The 20,318-nt window shown below is 39.3% G+C and overlaps 1 protein-coding gene across 2 annotated transcripts in view; it reads left to right on the top strand.

The window, feature by feature from the left end:
• Positions 1-4,772: 4,772 nt before the first annotated feature.
• Positions 4,773-20,318, top strand: part of GPR155 (G protein-coupled receptor 155) — a 32,093-nt gene continuing 16,547 nt past the window's right edge. Inside the window, exons 1-4 of one of the 2 annotated variants that reach the window (XM_054829175.1) lie at positions 4,773-5,446; positions 12,139-12,645; positions 17,767-18,166; positions 19,377-19,542. In XM_054829175.1, coding sequence (XP_054685150.1) covers positions 12,186-12,645; positions 17,767-18,166; positions 19,377-19,542 — 1,026 coding nt within the window. In that variant the 5' untranslated portion in view covers positions 4,773-5,446; positions 12,139-12,185. The remainder of the gene's footprint in view (positions 5,447-12,138; positions 12,646-17,766; positions 18,167-19,376; positions 19,543-20,318) is intronic. The other variant, XM_054829174.1, reaches the window with a different exon arrangement.

Here is a 20,318-nt window from a genome sequence, read left to right as displayed (position 1 = left end):
CAATTCATAAGCTGTGGTCCTGGTTGTTAACTGCCAACAGTTCTGATTGTATGGTTCGGGTTAGGAGCATACAGAAACGTGTGGGTCGTCATTTTAGGAACACTACACGCAGTTGCGCTGTTGGTACGGCAGCGTTTTCACTCCCCACGTATGCGATCTGATCCTCCACGCAGTTGCACAACTCTTAGGCAAGTAAAGGTCCAGTATTGGCATAAAAATGATGCAACAGCATAACACAGCTGAGTCTACTCTGTTTTGGTTCAAGTGAAGGCAGTGCGCTATTAGACCTAAGCAAATAAAGCCTTTAACGAATAAAGTTTAGCTGCAGCTGGAGAAGAAGGCAAGAATTAAAACAAAATACCTTTTTTATTGAAAATGTCAAGTAACAGATAGTTGTAAGAAAGCCACTCTGACCATACTGCAGTCAAAATTTACTCAAATATTTAACAGAAGAAATAAATTCCTTTGTCTTGTGAGTCAAAGAAATAGAAACCACAATCAGTCTGGCAATCTATATGAGATTAAAAGATTGGCCATGAATTTAAATGAAATGCCAAATTGTTGAACATAATCAGGAAAAGGTATGAGGGAGAAACAATGTCAGGGAAGAAGCTGCAGGTTACAGAGGGTAATGCAAAAAGTGTAGGTGCAGTAGCTTTATGCAGAAGAATTCAGGAAGAAGAGGTTGTATTAATACTTTCCTGTGACAAATTAACAGTAAGGATTGAATGCTATAGCAGTGGTGAAATGAAGAAGAAATAAATGAACAAAAACCTCCTGGATTTCTGCCAAAGGAGATAATGCACTGCAATCAGTACATTTGTTAGATTGCGTTTAAACTGTGTTCGTGCAAGTAATAAATAATGGCTCGAAAAATGGTGGGATATGGCATGATTACAAACAGAAACTTAGTAAGTAGAGAGAGTTTCAGAGGTTTGGGTCATATTTTGAAGATATTTCCAAAGCTTTACATTTGTACTGCCAAGATTGGTTTTGTGGTTTATTTGTTTGTTTTGGGGGTTCTGTTTGTTTGTTTGGGTTTCTTTACTAACCAGTTGCTTGCTGAATGAGCAACAGGCGCAGCAGGTCACACATCAGAAACAGCTGCTTCAATCCGTGCACCTTGCTTTAGTGCAGGTTTCCTGGGTGAAGGAACATTTACTAACTTGTGTGCAATACTGATAACTCTTCCTTGGTTTTGTTTGTTTGGGTGGGGTTTTTTTTGGGGGGAGGTGTTTGTTTTGGAGGACTTGAGCTGAATTTAAGTAGTCTTGCAGTGACTGAGTAGTAAGAATTCTGAGAACATGTAAGTAGCAAGCTGCCTACGTCAAAATGAATGAATGGGGTTTCTTAGGTCAACAAAGAGCGGTAAATCTTATGTCCTGTTCATAGTAATTTCACTGCACAGTGTTAGTCTTGTGGGTATGTGAAAATGTAAAAAAATATTTTAAGTGTCTACATACAATAGATAAAGCTCTAACCATAATATGAGGCAAATGGACTTGATAATTGTTTTCCAGATAAAGCATTCAAAACTGCTGTGTCAAAATAGTGATTTCTTTCCATGAGTTTTGCATACTTTCCCCTCCTTCCCCAGTCTGACTGATTAGCTTGTTAACTCACCTTTGAGTACTTGTATTTGACTTGAGCAAACTTACCCTCCTGCTGAGCCATGTAACAGCAGCCATGATGGCATTTATACATTTAGGTGTCTGCAACGCTGTTTTGTCTCCCTTGAAAGCAATTTCAGAAGAAATCTCATAGTACTCAAATCATATGGGGCTATTCTGAACTTTACTGAATTCAGTGCTAACTAATTTGAACTTTTTTTGCTTTAGAGAGGTAAATTTCTCCATGCATGATGTTTACTGCTCTTGCTTACAAGTTCATTTCAATAGACCTGAATGTGCATAAATATTGCTGAAGTTTTAGTTTGACTTTCATGTGTTTTCTTTTGGCAGATACAGTATTTCAAAGACTACAATTGCACCTACAGCTCTGTGACATATCAGTAACACGTGCACCTGTCTCAGCCACAGAACAAAGTGGAAGTGAGCAAGTACGGTACAGTAAACATGGACTTTGCAAACCAGCGTGAATGTACCCAGTCTTACAAAAGATACTGTGCCAAAAATACCAATTAAGTTCTCGTAACCAATGTAGATAATAAGGGGTACTACACTGACATTGCAGATGAGCAGATAAATAGCTTTCCTGAGAAGGAAGATGTTTTACAACAGTGTTCCAAGGTAATCAAAGTGAAGGTAAACATCCAGTGCATTCCTCATAATGCCTTTGTTAACAAGCTTCAAGTTTAACAGGTGACAGCATCTGGCTAGGCATTTTCCTGCCTTCTGGGTTAGACTGCTCTTGAGGCTGCAGATGCTGGATTTTTCATGGTGTTGAAGCCTCAAAAGTTTGGGAAATTCTTTCGTGGGACTATTAAGCGCTTTCCCTTTGACACCCTCCTCCAGAGAAGAAATCCAAGGGCCTATTGCCTGCCTACAGATTCATTTTCCTGAGGTTTTCCTTGTTGCTTAACTGCCTCATCAAACATAGGTACATTGTAAGCTATAGTTTATTTTCCAGTATCCATGTGAGTCAGTGTAAGTGATCAGATACATCTAGATACAATAAGCACTTCACGTTCTTCCTGAACATCCTACGCACAACTGCAAAAGAACAGACATTAGAAATCAACAAACTTTCCAAATCCTGAACTACATTTTTAGATAACCAAAGTTAGACATGCTTTTTCAGATGGAGTCAGCTAAGAAAATTTAACAGAGGTTGAGCACAGGTCCCTGCCTTGTGCATGATATTGTCCATTTACCTGTTAAGCAATGAGCAGTATGAGAACAGTACTCCTTCCAGTATTAGAGTTATAAGACCATGTTGTCTGTAGGCATAATTCCAATTTTTATATAAAATTTGGCTCTTTGTCAATAACCAAGGAGCATTGAATAAGTATTTTTCCTGTAATTGAATACAAGGAGATTACCTAAGAGGTGTCAGTCTCTCCACCCATTGTCGTAATTATTATGTTAGTAAGATATTTAGATTTTTCCATGCTGTTGAAAACTAGGTGCACAGCTGCCTGGAAATCGCACCGAGATTATACTTGTAGATTTCCAGACAGATTTCATCCTGATGCATTTGCCAACATTCTTGCCATCTGCTCACCTCTGTATTCTTATTTCTGTCTGTTCTTGGAAAAGTCACTTTTTTTTGTAATATCCTACTGAGAGGTTATTTTGAGACATGTTGGTGCTACATTTTCAATTGATAGTGCTGCTTTGAAGCTCACCTGAGGCTTCCTGTTGTAAGGCAGTGTTGTCTTTCAGCTATCACCGTACCCTAAAAATTCGGTTACAACTTCCATGCTAGCTCTCTGACTCTTTCTAAAAAAAAAACACCATAACTTTTAGTGTTTTCAGAAACATACTGGAGAAAGGTACTTGCTTACAGTAAATTCCTGAGGGCTTTTCTTCAGAATACTCCAGCGTTTCAGGCTTTGCAACAAGCACTTGCAGTTTACCAGTAAAGCAGCCTTCACATCAAGTACAAAGATATATTTGTGATCCCTGAAAATCTGTCCAAACTGGCTTAGTTGTATGCCTTTGAAAAATATGCTTGCATGTGGTACTGCTAGATCTTAACAGCTAAATTCTTGAAGCCTGCTCTCATTGAGAGGGTTAAGCTCCTGTGTGAGACCAGCCTGTATACGTGTAATCGTTGTAGGTAAATGAATATGACGAAAGCCAATATAGTACCTTCTAAAAGCTTTCAACAGTCATTTGTATCCCCACAAGCTTCCATCCCTGTCTGCATTCTTTATGGGATTTTCTTAATCCTGTCCTGGCCTCTCATTTAATTCCCTTAAGTATTGCTTTTGTTGTTACTAGTGATATCGCTCTTCTTAATATATAGTATCTGATTTGTTTATGGTAAGGTTCCTGGAAGTATTTTGACGGCAGACCTTGTAAACTCAACCGACTACGGGCAAATTTATTAGATCATATCTGAGATGGTGTTTCATAAACTGTCAATCACAGACATCTTTTTTGGTTGACGTAGTTCTCCCTTCCCCTCTGATTTAGTCTCCTGTGGATGTCAGAAGAAAGGGGAAGAGGAATGGTTCTTTTCTCGCTTGAAGTTTCCAGTTCGGAAGAGGAAACTACCGAGCACGCAGCCTCTCGATGGCATCGCATCTGCCAGGAGAGCTCATTTACTCCAGTTACGACACCCGTTGCCATATGTCTGCTATGCTTAACAAGACAAGCTGGTTTGGGTCAAAAACTATGGAAGAAAGTGTACAATAGACGGAGTTTCACAGTCGCTCTCTTTGCGGCAGCAGTATCTGGCTTAGTTCCTAGAAAATGGGCAGCTCGAACTGCTGTCTCTTCAATTGCATTAAAAATGGGAAGCCACAAGAAAGCTGGATCCTCTTTTTCAGCAAGAAAATCTTTGGCTATTATGAGCTTCTAGTTTTTGTTGGGGAAATCACTGTCTGACCAGCCTTGGGGAACTGATGCCCTGTGGAAAACATGGCGTTTTGTTTTTAAACACTCTAACTGCTAAAAAAGTTGAAATTAGCGTAGGAAGGTGAGGGATGGGGGCTGGCCTCGCCACTGGCAGGAGGGCCGGGAGCCAGCCCCGCTATCGGCCGTGCCGCGCTGAGCGCAGCGGCCCTGTTTGGGGCAGATAAATGTGGGTGAGCCCCGCGCACGCCGCTGCTGACGCCGGGGCTGGTGTTTTGCCTCGCACCCGTGAGTGGAGGCTCTGACCCCGCGGGGAGGCAGCGCCTCTCAGCCAGGCCGGGAGCCCGGCTGAGGGCAGGTGACAGCGGGCAGCTCGGTCTGCCCTGGGGAGAAGCCGGAGGCGGCAAAGGTTTGTTCCGCTCCCGCCAGGGAAGGCCGCCGCCGAAAACGGGAGAAGCCCTCGGGGTACAGGACGCGGCGGGGTCGCTGCGCACCCAGCCCGTTCACCCGTCGCTGCGGAAGGGCTCACCCAGCGGCTGAGGCGCCCGGCTGCGCGCCGCCGCCATCTTGCGGCTGATCCCTCCCACCCGCCGGCGTCCGCCGCGCAGCCCTGTGCCCCTGCCCGCCCGCAGCCCGCCCGCAGCCCGCCCGCGGGCCCTGCACGGCGCGGCTGCGCGCCGACCCTGGCCTCGGGCGCACGGGGCGAGCGGCGGCGGGGGGCGGAGCGCGATAGCGGCGCTGCCCCCCGGGGCGGGGGCCCCGAGCCGGCCCCGCCGGGTGCTGAGCCGGGTGCTGAGCCTGCTGCGAGTGCCGGAGTGCCGCTGGCGGGCCAAGCCAGGCTAGGCCGGGCTGGCTGTCCCTCCCCTCCTGGACCTCGGTACCGGCGGCCTCGGAGAGGTGCTCACCTTGGCAGAGTACAAATCCTCTATACGTACCCTTGTGCGGAGGTGCCTACCAAAAGCTAAGTAGGTAAGCTGTCCGCTCCTTCCCCCGACTTCTAGCTTTATTTTCTAATGAGACAGCTGTCATACAGGACAGTGCTGTTATCTTTTTTTCTCTCTCGGGTGTTTCTGAGTGAAAATGCTGTGTGCTCGTAGCTGGGGTGACCACGGAAGGGAGAGCAGCGATGGGCCAGGAAGGGGCAGAGGCAAGGTGTTTGTTTTGTTGTGGCTTTCCCATTGTAAGTCTGAGGATGTTTCACCCCTATTTGGCAAGTGGGGTAAGTGAGGCAGTTCTTAAGGGCTGCCGACAGTAAAATATAATCTGTGTTTTGAAAAGTGTTTTGCCATTTGCTTCAAAAAGTATGTATCTATCTGTTTGTAAGCTGTAAGACGAGCCTAACTGAAAATTGGGGGAGGTATGTTTTCCATTTGGTTTTCTTGCTTGGTGTTTTGTGCTGTTGGCAACTGTTGGTTCATTTGCTCAACGCCCACACTGACAGATTTTGATGTAGCATTAAGTGTTGCCCTTGTGGGCTCTGCCAGTTGTGTGCTCAGGGCAGGCCTCGGCTTCCCCGGGCATCCAGTGCACGTGTCTTCCCCCGCTTCTCTGCTCTCCAGGTGCTTTCTTGTAATGACAGCATAGGGGGGGGAAAAGAACTGAAAAAAAGAAATGTGATCTTGAAGACCAACTGCTCAGAGACATTTAAGGTCTGATATTTCTTGTCACATTGACTGGATTTCAAGCTAGTGGTGGCCTGCTTCTGGGGTTAATTGTCATTACAATATTATCCTGTATCTGCTTTCTTAGCCCAGTAGAGAGAAGAGTAAAAATTGTGGTTAGCTTGCAGGAATAGGAACTGCACTAATCACTTCTTTTCACTTCTATCGTTGTAACTCTCTACAGTTGCTTCCTCTTTGACATACTGTACAAACTTACATGAACGTGCATGTGGTATGTTCTTATCTGAGCTGAGGATGAGGTGCTAGAGCTGTCATAAATGGTAACTCTTTCTGCCCCAATTCCACTTTCAGCCTCCTGAATAAAATAATGTGTCATCCTTGGGATGTTTCTACATTGCGTTAAAGTAGGAAATGAGGCCACGTTGTAGGATATAATTTATGAACAATGGGCACAGCCTTGCCAGTGTCACCAGGTTTATCCTGAGAGTGATGATCAGCTGAAAGCTTGAGAGTGAGAGACCAGAGAGAAGATAATGTACATTGAGGTATCTCTTCTAGTCTCTCATACCATCTTTGACTTTCATTAAAAAAGAAGATGAAAGGGATTTTCCTGCTGGAAAAGGAGACAACTTCTCTATTTCAGTACTCAGAGAGGAACCTGATGTTGCTTAACTCCCAGCTGCTGGAGAATTGAGTTTCTGGTCTGGTGAATTTTAACACTTTACAAATATTGACAACCTAAGAGAGAAGTGGGCAAGTATCAGTGCTCCAGTTTGTTTCAAGGGGATTGTAAACTGCACTTGTTCCTTGCTCTCTGTGTATTGTTGGTCTTCATACCAGGCTTCCTCTTGTGCTGGCTGCGCTGTCCCTCCTTACGAATGCAAGTTGTCAACCTGGCTGCAAGCAGCTACGCTCGACGCAGTTGATGGCAGATAAGGCAGTGTTATTCCAAAAAGCTTTGTCTTCATTGGCCTGCAGTTCCCAACAATGCAGCTGTGTCTGAGTTTTCAAGGGTTCAAATCTCAGTCCCTGAAGGGATAACCACAAATCGTATGTCCTGTGGAGTCAAAGCTAAGTGCTTTCCTTTGGGACTGTGTTATATTTCCTTATTTTACTGTCATTTGACTAGTTAATTTCTTACAGCCACTGTAAGAACAGATGAGTTTCTGTGTAGAATATGTAAGGTTTTGGTCTTGCCTCAGATCAGTATCTTTGATTTCATTGAGAACTGTGAATTGAAGACATTTTCACTCATGAGAGATGCCAGTTTGAGTTAAGTCCCAGGTGTAATAAGTTAAATCTGTGATTAGTTATTACATAATCTCACAACAGTTATGTAAATGCATGTATCCTATAGAGCAAAAGGGCCCGAGAGATGTATTCATTGTGTTAAGCAGCACGCTGTGCAAGAGCTTGCATTGCTGGAAAATACCCACAGCTCTGCAACAGATAATCTGTGTTAAACATGAATTTTTTTGGGATGTGCGTGTCTCTGGAGCTGAAGACATGATTCACACTCAAAGCCCTCTGGGGAGTGGAGCAGCTTTACTGTGATGCAGTTTCTCTCTTTGAAACTCATGTGGTTCACCAAAAATTGGGCCTGAGTGACTTTACAAGGCCTCTTGTAATGAAGTTCAAGGTATAGATAGCCTGAAGGGAGGCTGTAGGAATATTTGTGGCACTTTAAAAAGATGATTGTAGGATGTGTGGGTGTATATCCGTGTCAGTTTTGATCTAGTGAGGAAGGTACAGGATTTAGCACATGCTACTGACTAATACAACTAGAGAGTCAGTCTCCTGCATATTTATTTAAGTTCTGAATTGTAAAATGGAGGCAAGGGCACTTATGTATTTTGTAGTGATTTTGAGGAGAAATAATAATTTTAATACAGAGGGAAGAGAGATGTTTAATTTAGGCATAATTTTGGTTTAAAAGTATGTGCTTGTATAGCTATATTGATAGACTTTGAAGGCTTAGTCTGTGCAATCAAAAAGCCTGGATAGCTCAGACTGCTTTTCGAGAGAGGAAGGAGATGTTATAATGGTGAAAGTCTGTATAACTGTATGTAGACTGTAGCTTTTGTAAGATTGTCAGAAAATAAATGTTGTCATTAGTCAATACTAATGACATGGTGGTAAAAGATAGAGCCTTGAATAGGAAGGCATGGGGGATGAGAAGGAATGGCAGAATTTAAGGATAGGTACAGCCAAAGGATGCTTCCACTACAGATCAAATGTTGCATTTGGTTAAGAAAGCTTTATGTTTATCTTATTGCTGAAAAAACACCTCAACAGCGCAGGGAGTAGGTTGAACATGTTGCATTGTCAGGAGCCTTACCTCTATGCTGTGCTGCAACCTTGAAGAAATTGAGGTGGGGCTATGCCAAAAACTTGCTTTTCACCTTGCAGCTAGTATAGAATATGGCTGGCTTCTTTCAAGAATTCAGTGTTGGAAATCTGTCTCTGGTCCTCTTTTGAACGCTTTGCAAATCCCAACAGCTTCCTTATGTTTTGGTAGTGGAAGAAATGGTGTGTTGTCTACTTTATTTATTGCAAGTTTTTTCATCGTTCTGTGGTAGATAATGCTTTGGGCTCCTGGTCCAAATATGTCCAGGTGAAAGTATCATCTATAACATAAGAAAAATACAACCTTTAAAATAATCCCAACTTGGAGTGAGACTCATTTACCTCAGGAGAAGAGGTAGCCAAGGTTACCGGACAGATTTGGATGATGCAGCCACTCAGTCCAGATAAATTACAACAGCATTGAAGGATAGCTTACTAAAAGCCTCAGGCATAAATAAAAGTAATGAGTCAAAGAGTTTATGCTACACATGAATATGTGTATGCTGAATGCCACAGTGTGAAATGGAGCAAACAAGATCTCACCTTTGCTCTGACTTGATTTACTTGCTTATTTACCTAGCTGTTATGAGTTCTCTGTTCCCCGAGGATAGGGTACAAAGAGGCTGGGAAGACTCTTAAGCCAGTCGTTAATTTGCACAGACCTAGCCATTGTGCTGTACAAAGCACTGGTTTGGGATTTGGGAATCTCAGCTTTGCCACTGATATGTTAAATGGCTTACCACAAATCAGTCCACCTTTGTCTTACTTTCTATCTCTACAAAATGGGGTAAAATATCTTGACTTTCTTTCCAGAGTACTTTAGGGCTTACTTGTATCAAAATTTTATATGTAGAGTTAGCTGATGGACTGCACGTGTTTCAGAGCTGTATCACCAAAGCCATACCTGTTTCTGCAAGACCTTGCTGTTGACCACTAAATATTGGTGTTTGATGTCCTCTCTCTTCATCTGATTTGCAGACTTTACATGTCTACCTGCATCTAGAATCTGCAGTGTTGTAGTCAGCCCTTTCAAAAGGCAATCGCTGGTAACAGGCGAAGATCAGGAGTCGCGAGACTTATCTGTTGTACATAAATACTTAATTTAATGCATGCTTCAATGTCACTGTTACGGGACTAAAGAATTGTATGTAGGAGTATGGATAAACAATAGTGTGACAAATTAGATCATTGGCCACTGTGTCATATGTGGATCCCTTGCTAATTTGAAAGCATATCATTAGCATGTGATACTGTGTCGCGGTTTAGGCCCAGTCGGCAGCTGAGCGCCACGCAGCCGCTCACTCACCCCTCCCCCAGCGGGATGGGGAGGAGAAGTATAACGAAAAGCTCAGGTCGAGATAAGGACAGGGAGAGATCACTCACTAATTACCATCACGAGCAAAACAGACTGAACTTAGAGAGGAGTTTCATCTAATTTATTACTAAGCAAAACAGAGTAGAGGAATGAGAAATAAAATCAAATCTTAAAACGCCTCCCCCTACCCCTCCCATCTTCCTGAGCTCAACTTCACTCCCGGCTTCAACCTCCTCCCCCCCCAGCGGCACAGGGGGATGGGGAATGGGGGTTACGGTCAGTTCAGCACACATTGTCTCTGCTGCTTCTTCGTCCTCAGGGGGAGGACTCCTCTCATCGTTCCCCTGCTCCAGCATGGAGTCTCTCCCGTGGGCTACAGTCCTTCATGAACAGAGGCGCTGATTGGCGTGGCCTTGGCCAGCGGCGGGTCCATCTTGGAGCCGGCTGGCATTGGCTCTGTCAGACACAGGGGAAGCTTCTAGCAGCTTCTCACAGAAGCCACCCCTGTAGCCCCCCCCCCCCGCTACCAAAACCTTGCCACGCATACCCAACACATACTGAAACACTGGGAGAGGTCAAAGTTGCACAAAGCAAGGTACAAGCTTGAAGGGTGATACGATGATTTGATCTCTCAGTCTTTCTCAAAGGTAGAGGGCCTTGCCAAATGTTTTTGTGCCAGGGTGGAGAAGCTACAATCCTTGTTCAAATTTATCTTCTTTGCCTGGCACTCATGTTCTTGTAAGGGCTTCCTCTTGTTATTCTGGGATAGATTAAGAGGCCATAAACTTAGACTGTAAAAGAATATGAAAGCAAGGAGGTTTTGATGTGTGGAGAATGAATCTGTAGAACGATGTACAAAAAAAGAACTGATACTTATAGACTATGAAGATTCTTCCTTGCAACAGAGTTGTAGATGAGTATGAGTTCAGTAAGTTTGTATTTCCCTCAAATTAGAGGATTTTGTAACCTTTGTCACTGCCTCTAGGAAAATAGATACACGGCACAGAGTAACTGAGGGAGCATCTTTTTGGGAGGAGAACAGTTTCAGGCTCATTGGACTTAAATTGACAGCAGGATATTCACAAAAGAGATCTTGGACACAGGCTGAAATGATAGTTTTAATGGAAGAAGATGGGTCTGGATTAGAAAGATTTTAGGACTCATCTAATCGTAACTGATAAAGTGCTTATGAAAATACACAGGCAGAGAGGCAGAGGATGTAGGGAGACAAAAGAGAAACAAAGAAGGAGCCCTTCCTTGGAACCCATGGAAATTTAGAGGGATCCTTCCATGTAAATCTTAGAGGAACAAGTAGAGATGGGAGGAGAATTAGGAGGAACTGTAGTTACAAAAGATATGGGAAGAGCAAAATTTCAAGAAGATGATGACTATCATAAAGGTGTATGATGGTCACAAAGGATGAAAATGGAATACTGATTCTAAGAGTTTAAGAAGATTTTTGCCTCTCAGAATTTTGGTAAGAGCTGTTTCAGGGACAGAATCTGGATTAAATAGGATCTAAAGATGGAGGTGAAGGACTCCTGACCATGCATAAAGCTGAGCATATGGAAGCAGAGGTGAACAGCAGTAGTTAAAGGGAAGTCCAGGATGGGATTTTAATATTGGGAGTTTAAAGTGTATTTTTATTGTGAAGGAAAAAGAACCAAGCAGGACATGGTTTAGGGAGGACCTGAGATAAGATGTCCTGAGGCCTGCAAAAGGAGTTAGAAAAGTAACAACTTGGTAGTTGAAAGCAAAGAGTATGTGGGAACTGACAGTGAGCTGAGGAGGTAAGAAAGATTACAAGCTGCTAATGAGTGTGTAAAGTCTCATGCATTCCTGTTAGAGAGTTAACTAGGCTTGTAATGGTAGTCCAGGAAAACAAGGAATGTACACCGAGAATTTAGCAATTACTGTTTTCTGAAACAATGACTGGAAATTGCTGAAGGGCTGTAATTTATGCTACATGATGTTTACGTCCCCGAATAATAACAAAAAAAAATCCTTATTATAGCTCCCTTCCAACAGATTTTTTTGCTTTTTGAACACCCAGTCTACATTTAGTTTTAATATTTCAGTGTTACTCTCAAATTTCTATGGGAATTTTTAGCCTCTGTCAATTGGCTGGTTGAATTGTGTGGACTTGTGAGAAGATGTGTGAAGATGATGTGTGTATGGAATGATTTTTCAGCTTTCTTCTTTCTCAGAGTTGTTTCCCTGTAGCTGCTTATTATTTGTCTCATTATTTATTTGTAATGCACTTTTAAGTGTAAACTCTTCTGTCAGCAAGCCTGATACCATAAATATTCACAAACACAGCTCTGGAAGTTAATAAATAAATACTTTTTTTTTTTTCTTTTTCTTTCTTCTACAGATGAGATCATTTCAAGCTGTTTTTTTTGGAAGAGGTGGTCAAAGGAAATGGATAGCTATTCAGACTTCAATACAAAGAACATCTCATCTTCAGCTAATATGTCTATTTCTTTGCCTGGACAAGTTGGACTCAATACCACTGGCAGTACTCCTTCCATGTCAATAAGCAGGCTTTTCCCAGCCCTGTTAGAATGCTTTGGAATAATTCTTTGTGGCTACATAGCTGGAAGAGCCAACATTATCACAACAACTCAGGCCAAAGGACTGGGAAATTTTGTGTCCCGTTTTGCACTCCCAGCTCTGCTGTTCAAAAACATGGTGGTACTTAACTTTTCTAATGTGAATTGGTCCTTCCTGTACAGTATTTTAGTTGCCAAAGCTGCTGTTTTTTTCTTAGTCTGTGTTTTAACATTGTTGGTAGCCAGTCCTGAGAACAGATTTAGCAAAGCAGGTTTGTTCCCTATTTTTGCTACACAAAGCAATGACTTTGCACTGGGATATCCAATAGGTAAGTAGTTCCTTATTCTTTCTTCTTTAAAACTATTTTTCAGTGTTCTAGACATGTTTGCTTTTATTTTTCCATAATTTGAAATTGACCTCTAACAGAAGTTAGGAGCTAAGGCATTTCTCAAGTCACATTTCCTGACCTTAGACCATGTAAGGGAAGAAAACTGTCAGCTGGTATGAATGAGACAGAATTTAAAACAATCTAACTACTGTTGGCTATGTGATCTTGTCATGTTAAAGTAAATTGCATTTAAAAAAGGATTTAAAATATAATTTCAAGATTGGTAAAAATTACCTTACATTTACTGCCAGTTAAGAATGCTCTTATGGGAAATTGCCAGTTTCCCTCAAGACCAAAATTTCTTGCTTTGCAAAGTATGAGTCTGTACCTGCGGCCTCTGAAATAGCTATCGTGTTTTTTTACTACTTTGGCATTACCTCTTAGTTTAGCTCAAAGAAAACACTATCCATAATGTTGGTGCCTACTGCTTGTGGAGTGTATGTGACAAACTTTAAATCTGTTCAGAAGAAACTTCTAATTTTTGTGCTACTTAATTTATGTAGCCAATCATGGTTTATCCTTTAATCTTTATGCTGTTGTGGCCAGTAGACCTGCTTTAGGACATAATCTTGGAAGAAGTCTGTCTTTTAAAAGCAAGATTGCCATGTGATTTGTGGTAACTTGCATTTGTGTATCTCAAATTGGAATTTTATGCGGCTGTGGTGCCATTCTTGGGATGTGTAACTAACCACTAGTCCAGTGGAGCTAAAGAACAAACAAACAAGAGAGGCATTTAGACTATAACTTGTATAGCTGTGTACTCTTGTTCTTGTAAGCCTATATTCTGAATTCCAAGCAATATCAGTTATTAAACTTAATTTTATCCCAATCTGCAAGACTATTATTTTCTTTCATTTTATTAAAGAAGTTTTTTTTTTCTTTTTATAGATTTTCTTAATGGTATGTTAATATGCTTCTAGCCATACATACTATGATACTTAGGAAGTGATCTGGAGTTGGAGCAGGCTTCTCCCACCTGCTACTGTCTGCATTGCAGTGCTGCTTACCTGCCTTGGGAGGCTCTTTTGTGCCAATGTAGCTTTCAGTGCTGCCTCTCCCCAGGCTGACCTGTGTGGCTGGGGTGAGAATGCGCACTGCAGGTACCAGGATCTTCAAAATACACCTGGAGTGGAAGGCATTTGGAGAGGATGCCTGGACTATGTTTTATTTGTTTGCTGCTCCCTGAAAAGAAAGTACTATGTGCATCTCAAATTCTCTTGAGGTCATTCTTACCATCCAGACAAGGTTAAGAACAAAAAAAGAAAGCGAGTTTGTTCTAGCAAAGCAAAAAGCAAGATATTTGATTACCAAACTGAAAATACAAAAAAGCATCTTAAACATGCAATTCCAGACTACACGTAACAAGTAGCTCCATATTTTAGATTACTCAAGGAGTTGGCAGTTTTATTCTTCCTATTCCAGGGCAGCATGCTCAGGATAATCTTGAATCTTTCTTACTCTCTTCAAATTTGCTGTATGTGTCTAAAATGTAGACAAATGCAATTGCAGACTTTTTCTTACCTAGATGAAAATACCTTGTTTTCCTCAGTTGCATCACCTGAGATTTATTCGTCTTGAGAGAAGTCAGAAGTGAATCACCAATAAGGATGTGAGGATTATGTTGTTGTTTCTTGGTAGTGGATTAAAATGCCAATTAGTGTTTTTCTTTTTTTCTATTTTGAAGTTGTCAGAACATATTTCCATTGTATTCTTCTAGTTAAAACAAGCTTTCTACTTTGACTTTCTTGTCAGATTGCATTTTTCTGCAAGCATTTCATGATTTATAAAATATGATTCATATTTCTTCTATGTACAATCTAGGCAAATTCACAACACCTAGCTTAAGAAAGACCTTTACTGAAATACTTAAGGCAACAGTAACATGATAGGCACTTAAGGGCTGTTAATTTCTCAGAGCTGTTTATTTTCTTTCCTGTCCTTTCCCTTTTCCCGTCCCCAAACTTTCACCAGTGTTTGGTTTATGCTGTCAGGTGTGCAAACTTTTTACTGATAGTGGCTTCTCTGAAGTGTTTGCAGGACTAGGCAACAAATAATGCCTTGCTTATTTCTTTTTATGTATGATGATAGGTAGTGTTTTGAGCAAAACTTGATCTTTTAATGGAAATGTATTTTTAAAGGCTGCTTCAGTTGAAATTTGTAAAGGAAAAAAAATCAGCATTGACAAATCTGTGTATTATAATAACACTATTTAAAAAGGCAGCTTGAACTCTTAAATAGATAATGTCCTGAGTTTTAATCCCATGTAATTTTGTTTCTTTAATAACCACTATGCAAAAGTTAGGCAAAGATTTACGCACAGGAAAATTAAAATACAGATTAAATTTTCAAAGATCGTCACTGTTTTTCTCTAATCACTGTTATGACAGTTCTACACTACAAACTGACGTTGATTTGGAGTGAAAAACAACTGGTACAGAGATTTGCTAGCAGGGTCCTCCCCCCCTATAGATAGAATTACTATGATGGAAAGCTTTGTCTGTTTGGTATTTATTACTAGGTGAGATGATACAACTCTGACAGAGCAGCTTCATCTACTCTCTGGTGCTGCATTGTTAAAGCAGAGGTGTAGCAGAAGTGTTGTGTGGATGGTAGCTCAGTTACCATGACTTTAATGGTACTAATTGTATTAAGCATGAACAGCTAGCGTGTGATTTATATGTAATTTTGGGCAGCTGGAATGTGGGAAATCGATTTTTTTTTTTTTTTAAAGTATTAAAATATCTTCAATTTCAATTTTTTGTTATGATCAGCAAGCTGGCACCTTGTTTTAAATAAAAAGAAAATTTTTCATTGGAGATAGAAGTTGTGGATTATTTTCACTGTCTGAATGATTCTTTCAGAGTGATTTCTTATTTTTTTCACCACTGACTCAGCAATCTACATTGGTTCCCACTTCATGCTACCCAGGAAAATGCATTGTGACTTCATGCATCAGTTAAATTACTTATAGGACTTAATATATTAAGTATACAGTTTCACTTTGCCAAAAAATAATGATTTATTACATTTTTCACTTGGACATTATTTACATGTGACTTGTGTTGAGTTGCTTTTGATTGAAATAGGCATTCTGTATAAAGCAGCATAAAAGCATTGCTCTAAAGTTTGAGGTTTTAAAAATTTTTGACTTAAAAAGTGTCCAGCAGGTTTAAAGTGGTTTTATTTATCAGAATATATTTCATGTTTAAAACTGGCTTGTTAAATGCAGTAACTAACCACAAACTTGGGAGTTCTGTTCAGCAGTTAATTCAGAATTTTAGGACAAGTAGCTCTTGTATACATACTTTAATCATGGCTTGTAAGAAGAAAAGCACCTTTAGTAATTTTTCTTATATATTGGAAATGAACTAATTGCAAATGTCAGTTTATTCAATCTAAAGAGGAGGCTGTTTATAGTAAGTGCTGATTTAGCACTTCATAGATCCTGTCATTGCAGATGCTTAGCTAATATGAAGGTAAAAATCTTTTGGATTTTGAAAAAAAGTCACGAGGGAAAACTTTTTCAGAAAAAGAACAGGTTTAGTATACGGGGAAATGGAAACACCTGCAACAGTTGGCTACTTAGTGACCTTAAACTTTAGTACACTAAGTGTGCAAAGTTATTCCATAGAAAGTCTATGTCTGGTAGGTGTATTTATGGAATAATGCTTCCTTTTTTTTATATTCTTTGTAGTACAAATACAATTGCATCTGCATATTAAGATACTTCTGCCTGGGAAAGAATGTGTTCCTTTTTAACTTGGTCAGGGAAAACTAAAATAGAAAGCATCACGTTGCATATTTCTGAAAATTACTTGAAATAATAACATTATAAGGCAGGTAAAAGGTAAATGTTATCTTTCCAAATAAGTTCGGAAAATTAACGTGGCATTCTTACACAGATAAATTCTGTATTGTTAACCAGATAAACACCAATTTTGGTAGGCTTAATTAATCATTTAATGCATGTACAGGAAACACAACAGTATAGGCCTAGAAGTTTTAAAAGAATTTCACTTGAAGTCTTTGTTTATAAAAGACATTTAAAATGCAAACATGAAGCAGTGATGGCAATTTAAACGTTATTTTATTGCTTATGTGAGGAAGTGCTTCATATGCATCATTTCTTCTTTTACTTTTTTCAATATGAAGTCGTGAAATTATGATAGGGAGACCAAAAACATCTGCATTCTGCAGAATTCAAGACCTTGCAGTTATTTTCCTGTCCTTAATATAGAGTATTAAAATGAAAATAAAACAAAAATCCTACTTTAAAAATATTGTGGTGTTTTTTAATTCACCCTAGAATAGAATCTTGTATATTTTTCCAGGGTGTTTTCATGATTTTTGAAGTGCTGTTAGCACAAACTTGAAGTAAGAAGCAGTTCTACCTTGATGACTCACAAATATGTAGTAGCAATCAAAACAAATGCTCATGATTTAAAGTTCCTTGAGGGACCAGAACTACAGGGATAACTCTTGTCCTGAGTAGTCCCAGAAAATGAGCTAATAATTATGTGCAAATGTATTTTTATTTGGTTGTTGCTTTGCTGTGTTATACAGAATCAGTGTAGAAAGATTACACCTGATTTACCCACTGAAAGCTGATTAAGTTTCAAAGGATGTAAGACTCCCCTACATGAGAGGCAAATTGTGTCCTGCAAAGGTGCATGTAATTCTCCACAACTCGTGTTTCTGGGGAGGAAAAGCAATTCAGCAAAACCCAAATTTTTTTCAGCATTTGGGATGACTCAAAGGCCATGTGGGATTGTTATATTATTTTCTTTTTTTTTTTTTTTCGGGTAAATGTGGAATATTCATAGAATCATTAAATATTGTTGGATAGTGATTCTTTGATTTTTATTTTTTTTAACGTGTATGTTGGTGATTGGGCGTACTTGTCTTACTACATCATCTTATATTGATTGTAAATGCAGTTACCTCTGAAGGATAACGAAATAATTTTTCTCTAGCTTTCAGACAACAAAACTTAATTTCAATATTAATGTATTTTTGTACTGAAATGTTATCACTCATCACTTTTCATTTCCTGTCTTCTAGTTGAAGCTTTATATCAAACCACTTACCCAGAATATCTCCAGTACATTTACCTAGTGGCTCCAATATCTCTTATGATGCTGAACCCTCTTGGGTTTATCTTCTGTGAAATCCAGAAGTGGAGGGATAATCGCACTGTGTCACAGAGCAAAATCAAAATAGTGGGCCTAGCACTCCTTCGAGTTTTGCAGAACCCAATTGTATTCATGGTCTTCATAGGAATTGCCTCAAACTTTATTCTTGGCCAGAAAATTCCCGAATACCTTGAAAACTTCCTTGATGGACTGGGCAGTTCATTTTCTGGCTCTGCACTTTTTTACCTTGGACTAACTATGGTGGGACAAACAAAAAAACTGACTAAGGGTATGTTTGTTGCACTGATCCTTCTCATCACAGCTAAACTGTAAGTTTGATTTATGTACTTCTATAATTTTGTTCTCTAGATGTTTTAAGCTTTGAATATACTGGTCAGATGACTTTTCTCTCAAAATCATTATAGCAATAGTATGTTTCACTTCCAGTATTTTGGGTGAGTGCTTCCCAAACTCTGATAGTATACAAACGTTAACTTTTAAAAGAAATTTTGTATTCTGCAAACCTGTTGTCAGGCTTGGCAGAGAAAAAAATTCAGGGGTGCTGTGACTTCTTGGACTGTCTGCAGGCCACCTGTCACAAATTGGGTGTTTGGGGGATTATTAGCTTAAATTAAAATTTACTAGCTAAATAGTTAGACAAGAGTGAGTTTAAGTATTATTTGATTAGTATTTCTGTTTTCTTTGGATTACACAATACATCTCCAAATTAGTTGATTTTCCTTGCTTTGTCTATAAATCTTTGAAACGGCTGTATTGGAAGAGCTTAAAAATGGTTACTTTACACTCTTAAGCTGTCTGACTTTTAAGCATGAATAAATGACAACTTGTATGTAGAACTTATGCCATCATTATCTTCCTTTGAATATATCTCAGTGACTGTGAACTAAATATTTTACTTGCTACAGAACTACAATTAACATAATAGAATGATTGTTGGTGCTTAATTTCATACTGTAAAACTTGAAGGTGCATTTGAATATCAATGCAACTAACTAGCAAACTTAAAGACCTAGTTTGTAAACCAGCTCGATGACAAGTTTGTAAGAACATGAGAAAAAGTGATTTTTTTTTTTTTTTAACGTTACCACTTTTCTTTACTGGTGAATTTATGTAACTAGCCTGTGCAGAAATGTGATCTATTTCAAAGCTGCTGACTGCTTATAGCTACTGTTATTTTAACAGTTGAAAAATGAGGGGGGGTTTATGTGTTTTACCTTTCTAAATCTGATGTTTATACAAAGAATGTATCTGCATAGTCAGAGAATGAGGTTAAATCTTAGAGTTTGTTGTAATTTTTACAATTTTTTTTTATATATGTGGTTTTTTAACTTGTGACACAAAATTTTTAAGCAGCTGGTAACAGTAAAGGCAGTTATTCAAAATGATGTCAGTATTTTGTTTTTCATAAATAGTATTCAAGCCTTAAATTTCCTTTTGGTTCATTTTCTGAGTAAAGCAGAGTCTGTTGCTATAGTTTGAGTAATATTTTTTAAATTACTTTTTCCCCTCTCTTTTCAGACTTATGATGCCATTTCTCTGTAGAGAGATGGTGGAACTCTTGGACAAGAGTGAGAGCGTAGTCAACCACACCAGTTTATCAAACTATGCATTTCTTTATGGAGTTTTTCCAGCAGCACCTGGTGTCGCAATATTTGCAAGTCAATTTAATATGGAAGTAGGAATTGTATGTAGTAAGCTTTTCCCAAACATGTACTAACTTTGAGCTTAACTTTGTTGATGAAGTACTTATTTAAGTAGGCTTGATGAATTTGCTTTTCTGTAGTATAGACTCCTTAGATTTACTTGTACTCCCTAGATCTCAAATATAAATTATATTAACTACAGTACTCTTTCCTGATGTCTCAAGTGTCTTGACAGTACACATTCATAAATAAGTCCTCATACCTTTCTTATTCATGATTCTAGTAGGAAGAACTAGGATAACTTTAAATCTAAAGAACTTGTGTCTTTGTTGTGGCTTTGTTGGTGTTTGTTTTTTGTTGGTTTTTGTTTGTTTGTTTTTTCCAAAGACCTTATTTTTGAGCTACAGTTTTTGTAGGTAAAAACAGAAATTATGTTACTGACTTCAGTAAGAACAGTGTTAGCTTAACGCTAAAAACTTGCGGAAGAACGTATGCTTTAGCTGATTCTGTTGTTGCCCTTCAGTTAAATCTTCTGATAGAAATCAATTTTACTTTTTTTTATAACAGAGCTTATCAATTATGTTTTCAATTTAAAATACAAATTTTATAACTGTTTCCTTTCTTCCACTTGAAGTGACGTTAAAACATTCTTGTTGACTTCCATTGTTTTTAATGTTATCTATTTTCAGTTTGTTTAGTTGTTTTGGTTTTTTGGTTTTTTTGTTTTGTTTTTTTTAGAAAAGTAGAGGAAAAAAAGGGCACTAAAAGTAAACCTTTCAAGATAGAATTTTGTGCCCAACAAACTCAGGAAATCTCT

The sequence above is a fragment of the Grus americana genome, chromosome 6, assembly GCF_028858705.1.
Source record: "Grus americana isolate bGruAme1 chromosome 6, bGruAme1.mat, whole genome shotgun sequence".
Classification (NCBI taxonomy): domain Eukaryota; kingdom Metazoa; phylum Chordata; class Aves; order Gruiformes; family Gruidae; genus Grus; species Grus americana.
Note: the sequence above shows the minus strand (reverse complement) of the source record. Positions and strands in the feature narration are given on the sequence as shown.